This window comes from Haliotis rubra, unplaced genomic scaffold (assembly GCF_003918875.1).
Source record: "Haliotis rubra isolate DU_JTF1 unplaced genomic scaffold, ASM391887v1 Scf585, whole genome shotgun sequence".
NCBI lineage: Eukaryota > Metazoa > Mollusca > Gastropoda > Lepetellida > Haliotidae > Haliotis > Haliotis rubra.
This window is the reverse complement of record NW_025767285.1, coordinates 76,517-90,369: the sequence shown is the minus strand read 5'-3', so window position 1 is coordinate 90,369 and position 13,853 is coordinate 76,517. Positions and strand designations below refer to the sequence as shown.

The 13,853-nt window shown below is 39.0% G+C and overlaps 1 protein-coding gene across 1 annotated transcript in view; it reads left to right on the top strand.

Annotated features, from left to right (window-relative positions):
• The window catches only part of LOC124254835 (poly [ADP-ribose] polymerase tankyrase-like), a 68,184-nt gene that overhangs the window by 1,813 nt on the left and 52,518 nt on the right, over positions 1–13,853 (top strand). The window contains exons 4-8 of the mRNA XM_046688684.1: positions 7,131–7,283; positions 9,652–9,748; positions 9,860–9,977; positions 10,917–11,101; positions 12,047–12,110. Of these exons, the coding sequence (XP_046544640.1) occupies positions 7,131–7,283; positions 9,652–9,748; positions 9,860–9,977; positions 10,917–11,101; positions 12,047–12,110 (617 nt within the window). The remainder of the gene's footprint in view (positions 1–7,130; positions 7,284–9,651; positions 9,749–9,859; positions 9,978–10,916; positions 11,102–12,046; positions 12,111–13,853) is intronic.

Genomic DNA, 13,853 nt, shown 5'->3' with positions numbered 1-13,853 from the left:
TTGCAGCAACACTTTCATATACCAGTGGGACAGTTGGGTAGCCTAGCGGTTACATCATTCGCTCATCACGCTGAAGACCCGGGTTCGATTCCATACATTGGTACAATATGTTAAGCCCATTTCTGGTGTCCCCCCGCCGTGATATTGCTGGAATATTGCCAAACGCGGCGTAAAACCATACTCACTCACTCAGGAAAACTTTCTTGTAGCAGTACATAGTGTGTCAATACCTCCTTGCAACAGAACCTTGTACCTGTATATGTCTGAGTCAATACTTCCTTGCAGCAGCATCTTCTTGTACCAATACATCTCTGTGTCAGTAATCCTTTGCAGCGGCACCTTGTACCTGAATACCATGTGTCAATACCCCCTTGTAGTAGCATCTTCTTGTACCAGTACATATTGTGTCAATATCTCATAGCAGCAGCACCTTGTACCATGATACCCTGTATCACCTTGTACCTGTATTTGTCTGAGTCAATACTTCCTTGCAGCAGCATCTTCTTGTACCAATACATCTCTGTGTCAGTAATCCCTTGCAGCGGCACCTTGTACCTGAATACCATGTGTCAATACCTCCTTGTAGTAGCATCTTCTTGTACCAGTACATAGTGTGTCAATATCTCATAGCAGCAGCACCTTGTACCATGATACCATGTATCAATACCTCCTTGCAGCAGCACCTTTTACCAGTACATACCTGTGTCAATATCTCATAGCAACAGCAGCACCTTCTTGTACCAATACACCTTGTCATACCTCCTTGCAGCAGCACCTTATACCTTAATAGCCTGTGTCAGTACCTCCTTGTGGTAGCTTATTCTTGCACCGGTACATTAAAAGAAACCGACGCACATAAGGAACTGTCTTTAGTCCCGGACGCTTGCTGAATATTTAGTCAAAAGTGCATAAATGAAGAAGGCTGAAACTAATGGGCACTTTGAGTCCGTTACAACCATAGTTTACTGCAATACCACATCATTGTGTCAATACCTCCTTGCACTATCCATGAGGGTGGTGGAGTAGCCAAGTGGTTAGAGCGTTCGCTCGTCATGCCGAATTCACCACTAATCGAATTTTCACTGGAATTATTCCTAACAATAAACGAAGACGAACATTTTAATGAGGTTCAAAGTTTTTTTAATCAACAATCCAAAGTACATATCTATTGAAGACACGGGTACTATTCCCAACATGGGTACAATTTTGTGAAGCCCATTTCTGGTGTCGCCTGCCTTGATATTGCTGGAATGTTGCTAAGAACAGCGTAAAACTAAACTCACTCACTAGATCCATGCATCGCTAAATACATGCACCAGGACCTCCTTACTACCTCCTTGTGCAACGTCCCACTGATACATCTCCCTCCTTGTGTTAGTACATGTTTGTAGCATAACCATCATGCATCACTAAATCCATGCATTAGGACCTCCTTACTACCTGGGGCGGTGGGGTAGCCTAGTGGTTAAAGCGTTGGCTCGTCACGCCGAAGACCCGGGTTCGATTCCCCACATGGGCACAATGTGTTAAGCCCATTTCTGGTGTCCCCCGCCGTGATATTGCTGGAATATTGCTAAAAGCGGCGTAAAACTAAACTCAGTCAGTCCTTACTACCTCCTTGTGGAAGGTCCCACTGATACATCTCCCTCCTTGTGATAGTACTTCTTTGTAGCACAACATCCATGCATCACTAAATCCATGCATTAGGACCTCCTTACTACCTCCTTGTGCAAGGTCCCACTGTTACATCTCTTTCCTTGTGTTAGTACATCTTTGTAACACAACATCCATGCATCAGGACCTACTTACTACCTCCCTGTGCCTGTGAAATCTACTGTACCTCTTTGTGTCAGTACCTTGTTCTACCAGTTCAGAAAAAGCATTTATGAAACATGATATATATATCATAAAAACTTTGCATGGATTCGGATTGAGGCGCAGATTACCCCAGTTCATATATCAGTTTTTAAACAACAATTTGAAGTAAGAGTGGGTTTCAGGAGAGCATGAGCAGGAGATAGGCGTGTTCTAATTCATTCTCTCCAAGTAATCGCCAAAACATACCACTGATATATATCTAAAGCCTACATATAGTGCAAATAGTACGTTTGAACATTGTTATTCACGTCGTCGTAAAATCGATATTGGTGACTTTATCAAACATGCCCGACACACGTTCACAAACATCATATGAAGAAGTCATTCAAGCGTCAGAACGACGACTGGCTGAATTCATAACATCAACGAAACTGTTCTACAGGATTCTATTCAAGAGCTGAGAACAGAGACAAGCGGATATAAACCCGAAAGTTAGTTCTGTTGAACATGATTGTCCACGTGCATGGTGGCGAAATAACTCTGTCAAGAACTAGCTGAACGTAAGAGCGCTTACAAACGACTTGAAAAACATTTAATTCTTAAAGACATGCACGATCGCAAACCTAATCTTTTGTTTTATGGGAGACCCCAAAACAAAATACGGAGCGGGTGCTTCGGGAGTTGAGAATACGGGGGATGAGATTCAATGTGGTACCGCGAGTTTCCGAGTATCAAGCGCAAACACCGTCTCGACGCTCACAAAAGCATCATCTCAACATTCCTAAACATGACGGACAGAGAAGATGTCATCAGTGTACGTAAGTTACTGCGTGGATCAGTGAACAGCGTGCAAACAGATTTACCTGCAATGTTGAAGAAACGTAGAGCTATTCTCCGCCGTCAAGCAACACAAATCAGAGAAAGTGAGAATATATTGTTTAAATATATTCAAAGTACACCGAAATTATATCCCCTTTGTCTGTTTAATGTATTCAGCAATCTTTCGGTGTAGCCCTCTTATCATAAACCCCCCTCCGGGCAGGACCCTTATTTCCTAAAGCTATCAGTAAATGGCAATTAACACCGCCCTACGTCGGCGGATATTACGTATGTACATGTACATAGGTCAGTGACCTTGCATACCGTGGCTTAATGTCCAAAAACCTGACTGACATGGTCACTCAGGGAGACTAGTCAGAGACGAGCCGAGCAGACGGGCCCAGATCATTACAGAAGCGGACGGATTGTGCGCCTAGTCGGGCGTCGGTCGAGGCCGTCGCCTCACCAACGTCTACATCGACGATGAAGAATCGCCGTCCTACTTCTGAATGTGTGTAAGTGACAGAGCTGGTCTCCACATCGCGAACATTGGCCACTCGGTCCCCTTGTGCGTTCTGTCATGTGGTTTCCATCTTCTGTACCATTTCTACCATTATTCTCCAACCATAATAAACATGGCTGCTGCTGTCTTCAACTTCACACCTGACTTGTCCTCCATCTCTTGTCCACCATCCTGAACTACCATCCGAGAATAATCCCCAACGGTCGCTCTTGGACACATGTAACGTTTAACGAAAGTGTAAAATAATAACATCCAGCAAACAAATATTATTTGCTGATAATTTGCTGTCTGTTTCATATGTCTGAGTTGAACTACATACACTGCCTCTTAAGACATAATTTATAATCACCCAACAAGATTGGTTATCAGATCAGTGGTGAATTTAATACTTAAAACGATATAATAAGAATTTTTAACAAGTTATCACCCAAGTATTATGATCCTTTCCAATGTTTGCACGTGCAGATGCCTTGCAAGTGGTTATGGAAGCGTGGAAGCTTAGTCTTGTGTCACTGTGTGTATTGTGAATTCAATAATATGAATATAATTAATTCGTATGGACAAGAGCATGTGTGAGTATTCAGTTTAATACCCTGTTTCATGTTACAAGATGTAAATAAATCTTGTATCTACGTGGAGAACAAACTTATGATTCGTGGCCACACTAAATTAACTCGCATATTTTGTTTGTCAGAACTTACTTCCTGAAAATTTCACAACAAAGAGGAATTAAAACAGGTATTCAAAAAGGTAATATACCAATACAATATATTAAAAACAATGCGCCTTATCTTGCTCCTATCAATCTTTTATAAACTTTCATCCATGGCTATTGCAAATAGAATTTATAAAGATTGGATTAGATACACTTATAAATGGATATAAAAAAGGGTTTATATGCCCGGAAGATACATCGGTGAAATAACATTTATGATCTTATGGAGTACACAGAAAACTATCAAATACCATGAGTGCTATTATTACAGATTGATTTATACAAGAAAGCATGACCGTTTTCGGTTTTTGAAATTCCATTAAAAACTTTCTATTAAGACCTTCCACAACGGAATTTAATCTTGTGTGATAGTAAATGGATTTGGATCTAATTTTTTAACATAGCCAGAGGGTGTCACCAAGGCGATCCCTTATCACCTTATATATTCCTCCTATGTGCTGAAAGACTTGCTACACTCATCAGAAATAATTAGAATATAAAGAGAATAATGATAAGGAATATGGAATATTTACTTTCTCAATTTGCAGATGATACTACTTGTGTTCTAGATGGTTCAGAAATATGTTTATTTGTCACATTGACTTCTTTGCTCGGTTCTATGTGGGTTAAGAGTTAATATCGAGGAAACAAGATTTATATGGATTGGCTCAAAGAAGACATCCAAAATGAAACTATGCCCCCAAATAACATTACATTGGAGCCAGCAACCATACAAAGATAAGTTAAGAACATGTGAAACATTAATGTCTGTATGGTCAGCAAGAAACATTACACGTCTCGGGAGAAATACTATCCTTAATCACTCATATTACCTAGGCGAAACCTGCTTTCAGCACTACCAGACCCTCCCGATTCAATGTTAGAACCTTCCAAAGGAAAATATTCAAATTCTTGTGGGGCAATAACCCCTAACAAAATTAATAGAACAGAAATTATTTGCAAAACAGAAGGTGGTGGTATAAACTGCCCCAAACTGAAAGGACTCACACAGGCTGAAAAAATTCCATGTTATGGAGACATTGCTTAAAGACGTCAATAAATTCAAAACAATTGTTTGCAGTAAACCTCATAAAGAATACTAGTATTCGAAATCATATCAAGACAACAAACATGAACGACCCCAAAACGTGGATACAAAATAATGTCGCTAGTTCTTACTATTGTACAGATTATCAATTCGCTCTAAACTAGATCAGGGCTCCATTGTCTATGGTGGAGCCTGCAAAAGCAATTTAGAACAAATAGATTCTATCCACCAGCAAGGTCTTACGCTCTGTCTCGGAGCTTTTAGGACCTCTCTGGTAGACAGTCTATATGCGGAGGCTAACGATCCTCCGCTTGAACCGCTCCCCATTAACTTTCACTGCAGTATATCACTAAATTACATTCAAATCAATCCAATCCGGCATACAATTGTGTTTTCAACTCACTCTGTGAAAACCTGTTTCCTAATCTATCAAGCCTGAATTCAACCACACATATCTGCAACTAAAATGATTTCAATATCATATCACCTTACCGACTTCTGTCTTCAAGACCTTGGCAGATGGTGAAGTCATAAGGAGATCTCCTGGCCGGGGACCCAGCTATGTTGATAACAACATAAAATTATTGTTTCTTCATTTTATTCCTGTGTCTGAAGTTTCAACATTAGATTGACTGTAACAAATAGAAAGAACTTAATTAAGTATATGGCTATCATGTTCCCTACATTTACACATCTACTACATAATGGCATATATATTGGACAATGTAAATTGCAGCACAAACGTGAAACTTACACAAATACAATGTGCAAAAGCAATATCTTAATTGCACTGAATAAACAGGAAGCTTAATATTTCAAATACCTTTCATACCACTTTTAAGCCAAAAGAATACCTGTGAACAAAATTTGAAGTCAAAACCAATTTCCACAAGTCAAGTCCAAAACAGCCATATAACCTAAATTATGAAAAATTATGTTATTATATATGGTACAAGTTAAGAAAATACATTTACAAACAGATTCCCCTTAATGAATTGTCAAATAAGTGAATACATTTGCCTTACCACTACTTTAGACCTCACATGGTTCTTCCCCAAGTCCAACATGTGCATACAGCACAAACCACGTGGTGATTCTGTACACCCCAATTAGAAGTTATCTCTCTTCTTATTAAGGTTGACATAACATTGGTACCTCTTCAAAATTGAAATGTAGTATTCAAAACTATGAAATAGAAATAAACCTTTTAACAATTACAACTAATAAATATTGCAGAATACTGGTGCAATATGAAAAGGTAAAGTAGTGAAAATATTATAAACTAAATTGTTTACTTCCTAACCAATTGAGCCATTATAACTGAATTAAATGGAAATCAACATTTTGACCTTTACAAAAAAGAAAATCCGAAACAGATTCTTTGGGGTTCCAAGTATAACGCCCATGCATCCATTTTCACAGTGCCACAGTAACTGGACCCAAGACTGTCTTCTCAAGAATCCCTGACAATAGTTTCATTTTCACTGATGAGGCCAAAGCTATCTTCACGGCTGTGACCTATATTAAACAGCAGAACCATTCCATAAACTTCATCATTTTTACCGATTCATTGTCTTGCCTCCAGGTACTTCAAAATGTCACTTCGAGTCACCCTGGACAGTTTAGAACTTTACAACGATCTTTCTATATATATTGTACTGTGTGGACTTTTCAAATGCAAGAGATTTCCATTATGAAACGATATAAACCTGAAAGTTCTGTTTTCCCGCGTGAGCAGCCTTCTCACTGTTAACTGCTTATGGGAAGTTGACCTGTATCATAAATTGTAACTATGTACTGTGAATGACGAACTGCTTGTTTTTAAATTTGGCGCTATGACTTTCCTGTTTGTAAATAATAATGTAATGAATAAATATATTTTTGGGAAACTCATTTGAACTTGTACTTAAAGTGTATATGTATGCAGATTTGGTCTCGTCGCTATATTGCTGAAATAATGTCAATGCGACGTAAAACTCAACTCAACTCCTTCTCATACCAGGAGCATTTACTTAATAATCACTCTTAAATATGGCTTGAGTCATATAAAAGATGGGTTATATTACAGAGCCAAAGAGGAAAGTCGCCCTAACTCTACATCCAAATCATTCTGTTCCTGTCTCCATGAACGACCTAAAATACCTTCAAATGTTATTAGGCATCACTCACTAACTGCGTTGAACCATGTGTGTGATGTTTCCTTGCAGTTGAAGAAGTTGTGCAGATTGAACCTCCTGCACAGAAGAGGAAGACAGCGAAGAAGAACAAGGAAGATTCAAAGGGGAAGAAGGAAAATATAGAGGGAAAAAAGGAAAAGGCACCCGAGTCTAATAAAACACCAGGACAGAAAGAAAAGAAAGGTGAAATTGTTTTCTTTGATATTTCAGTGAAGTGTGTGGAAAGCTCATGGGAGCAATCTTCTAACTCTTTCTGCTTGCTGTTCATGATTCAGTGTTAATCTTAGTACCGCAGCATGTATATGCCAGTGTACCAGCTCCTTCTTGCATCTCTGTTCCAGTTGTTTCTTATATAACTTATATAACTACCTCCTTGTATTGATGTGTTGTACTAATGCCTCCTCGAACCAGCATGTCCTTCTGTCAGTAAGTACCAGTTCATCCCTATGTCAATACCTCCTTACAACAGCACCTTGTACCTGAATACCCTGTGTCAATACATCCTTGTAGCACTACCTTCTTGTACCAGAACACCCTGTGTCAATACATTCTTGCAGCAGCACTTTGTACCTGAACATCCTGTGTCAATACCTCATAGCAGCAGCACCTTCTTGTACCAGAACATCCTGTGTCAATACACTCTTGCAGCAGCACCTTGTACCTGAACATCCTGTGTCAATACATCATAGCAGCAGCACCTTCTTGTACCAGAACATCCTGTGTCAATACATTCTTGCAGCAGCACCTTGTACCTGAACATCCTGTATCAATACCTCATAGCAGCAGCACCTTCTTGTACCAGTACATCCTGTGTCAATACACTCTTGCAGCAGCACCTTGTACCTGAACATCCTGTGTCAATACCTCATAGCAGCAGCACCTTCTTGTACCAGTACATCCTGTGTCAATACATTCTTGCAGCAGCACCTTGTACCTGAACATCCTGTGTCAATACCTAATAGCAGCAGCACCTTCTTGTACCAGAACATCCTGTGTCAATACATTCTTGCAGCAGCACCTTGTACCTGAAAATCCTGTGTCAATACCTCATAGCAGCAGCACCTTCTTGTACCAGAACATCCTGTGTCAATACACTCTTGCAGCAGCACCTTGTACCTGAACATCCTGTATCAATACCTCATAGCAGCAGCACCTTCTTGTACCAGTACATCCTGTGTCAATACACTCTTGCAGCAGCACCTTGTACCTGAACATCCTGTGTCAATACCTCATAGCAGCAGCACCTTCTTGTACCAGTACATACATGTGTCATTACCTCCTTGCAGCGGCACCTTGAACCTGAACATCTTTGTGTCATTACCTCCTTTTTTGTAAACTATATTGGTAATCAACACGTTTATAAGAAACTGACTCACATAAGAAACTGAAACACTTGCTGTATATTTTAGTCAAAATGCGCATAAATGAAGACAAGTTATAACAAGCTGAAACTATAATGGTCCCTTTGAGTCCGTTACAACCATAGTTTACTGCAATACCACCTCACTGTGCTTATACCCCCTTGCACTATCCATGAGGGTGGTGGGGTGGCCAAATGGTTAAAGCGTTCGCTCGTCGTCCCTAATTCATCACCTATCGAATTGTCACTGGAATTATCAACTTACCACACGTATAACGGGTCATCTCAGACAGTCTTTTCAAAATCGTATCAAATGGTTAGACTATATAATCAGAGATGTGTATTGTAAATCCCTGGGATGTGAACTGTAAATCCCCAGGATGTGCATTGTAAGACCCGGGATGTGAATTGTAAAGTGAGTTCCCAGACCTCTGCTGTGACTTTGCACTGATCATTTCTAAACCTAGAATATTATTCATGATTGATACAACTTTGTCTTGCTATCACTGATCGTAAAATATAACATTATTGAAAACTTCCAATATATAGTGACGATAACTGGTTTCGAACCTGCAACCCTACGCTCTCTAACTTGGCGGTTTTATCCACTAGGCTACGAAGGATCGCTGTGAAGAATGAGATTGTTTGTCAGTCGGGTCCTCGGGATGTTCCCTCCTCTCAGGGTTCACAATCTCTAGTAAACCCTCGTAGTCGTGGTTTCTCCTATACTTATCCCTAACAAAAAACGAAGACAAGCATTATAATGAGGTTCAAAGTTTTTAAACAACAATCCAAAGTACATATCTATTGAAGACGCGGGTATTATTCCTGCCCTTGGTACAATGTGTGAAGCCCATTTCTGGTGTCCCCTGCCGTAATATTGTTGGAGTGTTGCCAAAAGCAGCGTAAAACTAAATCACTCACTTAATCCATGCATCAGGACCTCCATACTACCTCTTTGTGCAAGGTCCCACTGATACATCTCCCTCCTTGTGTTAGTACATCTTTGTAGCACAACATCCATGCATCACTAAATCCATGCATCAGGACCTCCTTACTACCTCCTTGTGCCTGTGACATTTACTGTACCTCTTTGTGTCAGTACCTTGTTGTGCCTCATATCAAGAACATTTACTTAATAATCACTCTTAAATATAGCTTGATTCCTTTAAAAGATGAGTTTTGTTTCAGAGCCTAAGAGGAAAGTCGCCAAAAAGTCAGATCAGTTAACTCTACATCCAAATCAATCTGTCCCCGTGTTCAAGAAAGACCCTTTCTTTGAAACAAAGTAAGTTTTACATTAATGTTCATTTTATTAGTTATTTAGTCTTTATTTCACCATAACTTTATATGTGTAAGGTCAATTGAAAAATACATCTATTCTTTCTTTTGTGTGCAGCAAATCAGTGCCCTTTGTGTCCAAGTATGCCCACTCCAGGCTTGTATTCCGAGCTGTCTACATGAAAGATTACAAACTGCTTGAGAAGCTGATCAAGGATACGGAAAAGATCAGATACGTAAGGATTGTAGATTTGTACACTTTATTCGTTTATCTTAGGTGATGTTGATAACAGCATGAAATTCTTGGTTCTACATTATGTTCTTGTGTCTTTAGTTTCAAACATTAGATTGACTGTAATAAATCTAAAGAATATAATATAAGTATATGGCTATCACTTTGCCTAAATGTGCACATTTGCTACATAATCGCATGTACATTTGACAATTTTAATTGCAGCACAAACTTAAATATTACACAAATAAACCAATACCTAATTGCACTAAATAATCAGGAAGCTTAATATATCAGATATCTTTGAAACCAACTTTAAGCCAAAAGAATTCGTTTTGAATAAAATATGAATTCTAGTACAGTTTTCATAAGCCAAATCTAAAACAGCTATAAAACCTAAATTATGTAGAATTATGTCATTATGTACGGTAGAAATTAAGAAAATGCATTTACCAACAAATTCCTTTAATGAATTGTCAAACAAGTGAATACATTTGCCTTACCATTACTCTAGGCCTCGCTTACATTCTTCCCTGGCTCAGACATGTGCATGTGCATTTGAACACGCCAATAAGTAGTTATCTCCCTTCTTATGAAGGTTGACATAAAATTGGCACCTCATCAGAAATGAAAAACTAGTATAACATTCAAAACTATGAAATTTAGATATGCCTTCTAACCATTACAACTCCTCAGTATTGTATAATACTGTAGTAAAATGAAACGGGCAATATTATTAGCTGGATCTTATACTTCCTTAACCACTTGAGCCATTGCAACTGAAAAATGGAAATCAAAATTTTGACCATTACAGGTGAAATGTAATTTGTGTTACTTTAGAATTTCTTGTAGGTGTTAGCAAGAAATTATTTCACTTGCAAGACAATTTACATGTTACTGCGTGTTCAATTTTGTTTCATAATGTTCCTGCTTACCATTCCAGCTTTCCCATTATCGGAGTACTGCAGATGAGACGACGGCACTAGACCTGGCAGTGACCTTGAAGGACAAGGAGGCCATGAGTATGCTATATAAGGACTACTTCGGGAGTGACAACAGCACCCTGGAAAAACGGAAAAAACACACGTTGCCTCTCAAAGTCAATGCTGCAAAACTAGAAAGTGGATCGTAAGTGGGTGGGGATTTATTTTCACGGTTCCAGGTTTACCAGACTATATTGATCATATCAAACATTAAACATATGAATATAGCATAGGTAACGGCTCAAATGACCTTGATCAAGCAAACAAACAAAATACAACAAACTGTATGTAATTTGAAACATTGTTCCAAAAATGTATTAAAACAGAGACAGGCATCCCCAGAATATTCCAAGGAGGAGAAACACATCTCAAGTGAGCTTATGTCCTGATTTCCATGTTCTCCTTAGAAACCACAGGGCCAATGAAGCCGAAAAATTCAAATATATTTTCATCAATAATGGCAGCCGAATTTGTGTGAAGGTTTGAATCTGACTTTTCAGAATGGCAATGGCAGCCATATTAAATAATCTATTTATGGCCATTTCTTAGCCATGTTTGTTCATAATGTAATGGAATTCGGTACATGTGTAGTTATTAGTGAGGCTCAAGATGTATGTTAAATTCTTTGGATTGTTTTGAATTTCATTCTTGAACCGATCTTTGCACTTCAATGAAAATGATAACTGAAACTTTAAACATATATTATTCAGCTTCTTACTTTCAATACATAATGAAATTTGGTATATGTGTAGTAAGTACTCGGGCTACCCACACACATTGTATTTTTTTTATATTAAAACTTTTTTCCTTTATTTGACTGCTATTCCCACTAATGATAACCCCTTGCTCTGTACAAGAGGTTCAAACCATGTTGAAAGACCACTTCATGAACATTACTCAGCCATTACTATTTAAATTGTTCAATTTTTTTAAAGCGCTGCATGTGGATGTATTCTGACCTTGAATACTTGGGAAGAAAGGCATGGTGCACCGGGTGCAGACTGAAGGGTAATTGCTAGGATACTCAAATCATAAGTTGGGAATTTTCCAACTCTTATTCTTCTGTTGTTTTTGTGTGTTTTCGATACAGCTTTAGATCACTGGGTGTCAATCACAGTCGGGGCAGTCGAGAAGGGAACAGTGCCCTTACAAAGGTAGGTGATAGTAGTGCATAGGATGTTATAAGCCAGTAGAAGTTAGTTGAATGAACGCACCCAGAAGGTATGAATGCGAGACAATTGTTTTGTGCTGTAGCTAGCAATATTGCAACAACATAACACCAATATATCAGCAATATTCCTGCAATATAACTTTCACCACAGTATGACGGTAATATCATGACAATATTCCAGTAATGTGTCTGCAATATCACATCTATGTCAGCAATATTCTCTCAATATAACAGCTGCCACCAAAGTATCACAGCAATATTCCTGTAACGTCACATCATTGTTACTATAGGTATTATAGCAACATTCCTGCATTATCACAGCAATATTAACATCACTGCAATATTCCAGCAGTATCACAGTAAAGTTACAGCTGCATCACCACATTATCGCTGCAATATTAACATCACTACAATATTCCAGCAGTATCACAGTAGAGTTACAGCGGTATCACCACATTATCACTGCAATATTCCAGCAGTATCACAGTAAAGTTACAGCTGTATCACCACATTATCACTGCAATATTCCAGCAGTATCACAGCAAAGTTACAGCGGTATCACCACATTATCACTGCAATATTCCAGCAGTATCACAGCAAAGTTACAGCTGTATCACCACATTATCACTGCAATATTCCAGCAGTATCACAGCAAAGTTACAGCTGTATCACCACATTATCACTGCAATATTCCAGCGATGTTGCATAACACCAGTATTCCAGCAGTGTCAGCATTACCAAAGCAATATTACAGTCTTTGGGGCAATCAACACCAAAAGATTCAGCACGACAATCAACAGAGATTAAGGTTATTACATATTTACAGCTTATCAAAATCTAATCGAGGCCAGTCAAGATTAATCGACCCCTACAGTTTGTCCATCTGGCTCCGTAAGCAATATCTATAATCACAACAACTATTAGGAATGTCATCACACTGTACATCAAACCTCGTTAATTGTATAAACTCAAATATCCCTCATGTATATCATGTGTATCACTTGCTTGATAACGGTGTTAGCATCTACACCGAAATGTTGCAATAAAGAAGTTTTCTATCCATACAAAATCGTTCCTCTTCATCATACCAGCTTCTAAATGCCACTCAAAGAAAATATACTGAACATCATTGAAAACGCACCACCTGTAAAGTTTGAAATATGGTAATAGGATTGTTTTGAGAGTGAAAATGAACGTTGGAAATGTTGTTACTAACACAAAAGACAATAAATGATGCTGTACAGTAAAGAACACATCATGGAACACATCACATGACAACAACAAAATTCATGCACAGCACACACAAAAAGCACAAACTGCATGCGTAAAACATGCTGATTAAGGGTATAAATGACCGTCGGCAAAAAACCGTTCTCATTTTAGCTGTACCTCCGCAAGTAAAGTTTATTTTGCAATGACAGGATTGTCACCAGAAGAACGAGAACGGGCGTTGGGCATGTTGCAGGTTGGCACATCAAGCAGGATTATTGCCAGACGATTTGGTTGCCATCGTTCCACCATCATAAGACTTGCCAACAGGTACCAACAAACAGGAACCACCAGGGACCGCCAACGTCCTGGCCAGGCACGTGTTACCACCCCTCGCCAAGATCGAGACATTCTTCGGCGCCATATTCAGGATCGTACGTTGCCGACTGCCAGAACCACCAACGCTGTCCAAGGCCGACGTGGTTTGATCAGTGCTTCCACCGTCCGACGCCTTCTC